The sequence below is a fragment of the Hylaeus volcanicus genome, chromosome 1, assembly GCF_026283585.1.
Source record: "Hylaeus volcanicus isolate JK05 chromosome 1, UHH_iyHylVolc1.0_haploid, whole genome shotgun sequence".
Lineage (NCBI taxonomy): Eukaryota > Metazoa > Arthropoda > Insecta > Hymenoptera > Colletidae > Hylaeus > Hylaeus volcanicus.
The window spans coordinates 4,270,843-4,274,609 of record NC_071976.1 but is presented as its reverse complement, the minus strand read 5'-3'; the positions used below and the strand labels follow the sequence as shown (position 1 = coordinate 4,274,609).

Genomic DNA, 3,767 nt, shown 5'->3' with positions numbered 1-3,767 from the left:
CACACTCTTTTTCTTTCTCTATGTTTCTCTGTTTCTCCGGAGCGAGAGAGTTTCTTCAAGCCATCCGACTTTCTCTCTTCGCTGGAGCCCGTATCCTCCTTAATTAAATATAAGCGCCGGCTTACCTCTGCTCCTCAAACCTTGCCGTCTGAGCTAGTCGTCCCACCCCCACAGGCCCGCTCCCTTAAACCCCTACCCCCTAACCAACCCAGCTCGCGGTACACGGTGCGCCGCGCCGTGCTTGCTTGTACAAATTCAGCCCGGCGCGACGAGCGTGCACGAACACGCTCGCGTACACCTCTGCAAACGCGTTTCAACGTGTACAGAGGTAAGGCACGGAGACGATGAACGCGCACATGCATACATACATGGGTCGCGCGCGCTTCCATCGGCGCGCAATTACGAGAGGGGTTGAGCACGCTCGTGGAGGTCACACGCGGGACACAGAGCAACCCTCTCGCATCGCTAGGTATCGCGCGAGACTGACGCAACGGCGGGTGATACCAGGCGAGGGACAAGGAAGGGTTATAATCGTTTTAAACGATCGCGCCAGGCCCGATTAAGGATCGTCGATCCTCTTAGCGGTGCCGTCGATGGAACTACCCGCGGGCTTACCGTGTTAAGTGACATTCCTGGCTCGATGCTATTAGTTTGTTTTATTATGCGATATTTAGACAGGAAGGGTGTAAGTGCTGGGGTGGATATAAAGGGTAAGTAGGAAATCTCTTTATCCCGTAATAATAGTAATAGTAACATAGTTACACATTTATTATCATATTTTTCGTATTGCAACGAGAGCCCCTACTAACGAAAAGAAATAAAATTCCGAAGCTGGACAACGGAAATTTGTATCGTTAAGGCGAAGATAAAAATGACAAGATATACTTTGAAATATCAATATCAATGCCCGATATCTAGTGTATAAGATAAAAAGGTTTTCGTAATCTTTTCGTAACCAGTAATAGAATTTGACGTGACGTAAATGCACGCCAGCAGTCGTGAATGTATCAAAATCAAATTTAATGGATCTTATGAATACTTCTATATGATTTTAGATACCCCATTGTATGTATCAATGAATAAACTATTGTATAATGAGAGAATCCAGCAGCAAGCGTATTTAATACGACTGAATATTAATGGCTACTTCATTAGTCGCCAAGGAAAGCAACACACATTTTATCATTTAAGTGTACAACGAAAAAGTTTTGGGATATTGCGTTAAGGTAAAGTTTCACGAATTCCTTGAATTCGCTATATTGCGTTCACGTACACGCAAGTTTCAGCGCCCGAAGTTACAATTACTGACTTTGCTTAGTGAGAAAATAAGGTTAGAATTAAGCACTGCGATCTTGTTCCAGTTTCCTAGAGAACTACATACGCCGGCTCTCGTTCCATTAAAAACTTTAAGTTACCCGTGACTTTTATTAATCATTGAGAATAGAAACTTTCTACAATATCGTACAAAATACTATAGAATTATCAAGCTGCACTTCATCCACCAAGATACAGAGAATCCTAACCGTTATTCGGTATAATGTCAGGATTTAACTATTCCCTTCCAGAGTACTTCGACTATGATTCGAAAATGCGTCTGACTTATTCATTGATTTCGTCGTCGATTCGGTGGTAACAACTATTTTAAACTTACGAGGTCCAAGTTTATGTTCACGACCGGTACGCAAACCACCACCGTGTTTCATGCTACTATTAAAAGCATTCTCGCTATAAAAATCACTATTGGCAGATTCAGAATTGAAAGTACCAGAAACGTTACCATTTCCGTGGCTATTCTGATCGAATGTCGTGTCGAATCCGTTTTGTGTCTTAAAATATAAATCGTTACTATCGTCAGCGTTACGATTAAGACTGATGGCATTACTTATGAATCTATCATTATGAGGCAAGCGCATCTGCGTCGACGTTCCATTACGAATTCGATCGTTGTAAACTTGATGGGAACGATTTAGTTGTCCCAATCCTGCGAGCGCGTTCCTAGTCTCCTGCTGTTCATGTTCCTCGAATTGTTGATTCACGTTTCCTGAAAATTAAGGCAAGTACAATTACCACCATATACAGTTTAGCTTTTTTTTTTAACGCGTATCTGTTTAAGTGGGTAGTATTATTGTGGTCCTTCTCGAGGCAATTTTTATAACGTTTTTGCAGCCAGTGTACTTGACATCCATTTTTGAAATGGTTCCACCCATGTACTTAATAATACTTAACGATATCAATCTATTTACATTTTATAATATTAAAATAACATTAAACATTTTGAACGATACTTAAAGAAAAATAAACCTATCGAAACATAAATGATGTAATTGATATTAATAGATTCTCAACTTTCGTTAGATATTTATTTCTACATAAGGAAGTGTCCATATACTTTTAAACGGGGGTATATATTGCTATCTGTTCTTTTACAAACTAACCTGTACGCATCAACGGTTCAAGAAAGCTCTCGATGGATCGCTTGTTGCTGCTCAAAGAATCGAAGACCCTACGCATCATTCGCTGATAAGCAGTCCTGTTATGATACTGGCCCATCCCAGCGTAATTTGAAGGATTTGATGAAACCAAACTCGTTGAGTTGACGTTGTTGGATCCATCAGCAGGCACTACGTGCACCAAATGCTTTTGGCCCAGTTGATCAGTTCCAAGGATCAGTTTGGGTATCAACTGTCTCAACCTGTTCCTCGTATTGTCGATAGGAGCAGCAGTAGTCACAGTATCGTTCGCGATCAGTTTGTCAGCAGGTTTTACGCGAGGCTGTTGCTCCTTGGTACTCTTCTCGGTTGTCTTCTCGGTTGTGTCCTTTACGAATGGCACTGTTGCGCCAACACTCCGTCCACTATCACCCTCGAAAAGTTGTCGAGCAGTGGTTGCGTTGCTCTGTTCTTCGGGCACGCGTTGTTCGCCCGAGTCCCTCTCGAGGAATCTCCAGGAATTATTGGACTTTCGCTGCTTCACTGAGAAACTGTTCTCGGGATTCGTGTAAACGTTTCCGGCAGCGCTGTAGCCGTGTTTGTCTTTGTAGTAGGCGATCTCGTCGGCCTGAGTGCTCACGTAGACGTAGGATCGCGGCCAGAGATTGCTCATGTGGTAACTGCCGTCTATCTGAGGGACTATCGTCAACTGAAGATCGTGTCGCGCTGGACCGTGGGACGGGAGCCTCTTGATCCTTCGAAGGATCCACTTGACGGTGGGATGCGTGTGCTCGATGCACGGCTCGCAGTCGTTGCATCCCTCTTGGCAAAGGAGCCAGTGCCCGTTTGGGAGGTAATAAACGTCACCGCGCGACAGAACGACGCTGGCAGCGTCGCTCGAGACGATCGGAAATGGGCCGCCGTAAAGAGGCGCGTCCAAGAGTCGTTTGTACAGGTCATTGTTGCCTGGTGGTGGCGGCGAGATCGTCTTGAACACGAATTCACGGAGAATGTACTCCCAGTAAGGTGGAACGTTGGCTGATTGGTGCACTGAGGCCGCTGGCACGTGACGTTTCTGTTGTCGCGTGTGGTTCGTAGAGCTGTATGCGGTGCCCGTGGAGACCAGCGACAACTGCGAAAAGAATTTCGATAGAAAGGAAGTTGACGAATAAAAGCTTCCTTTTAGTGATTCGAGCCACTGAAGTAATTGCGGATCAAAGGGACGCTGGAAGCACGCGATTGCTATCTCACGTTTTACAACGCGCTATACTATTTTATTATTTCTAGACCTCGGATCTTTATGCAAAATAAAATCTTGGCGAATCTGCCTACGAAAAT

The 3,767-nt window shown here is 44.4% G+C and overlaps 1 protein-coding gene across 1 annotated transcript in view; it reads right to left on the bottom strand.

The window, feature by feature from the left end:
• Positions 1-795: 795 nt before the first annotated feature.
• LOC128874009 (uncharacterized) overlaps positions 796-3,767 on the bottom strand; it is a 4,047-nt gene continuing 1,075 nt past the window's right edge. Inside the window, exons 2-3 of the mRNA XM_054118205.1 lie at positions 2,436-3,561; positions 796-2,041 (exon numbers count right to left, since the gene is read on the bottom strand). Of these exons, the coding sequence (XP_053974180.1) occupies positions 1,548-2,041; positions 2,436-3,561 (1,620 nt within the window). The 3' untranslated portion in view covers positions 796-1,547. The remainder of the gene's footprint in view (positions 2,042-2,435; positions 3,562-3,767) is intronic.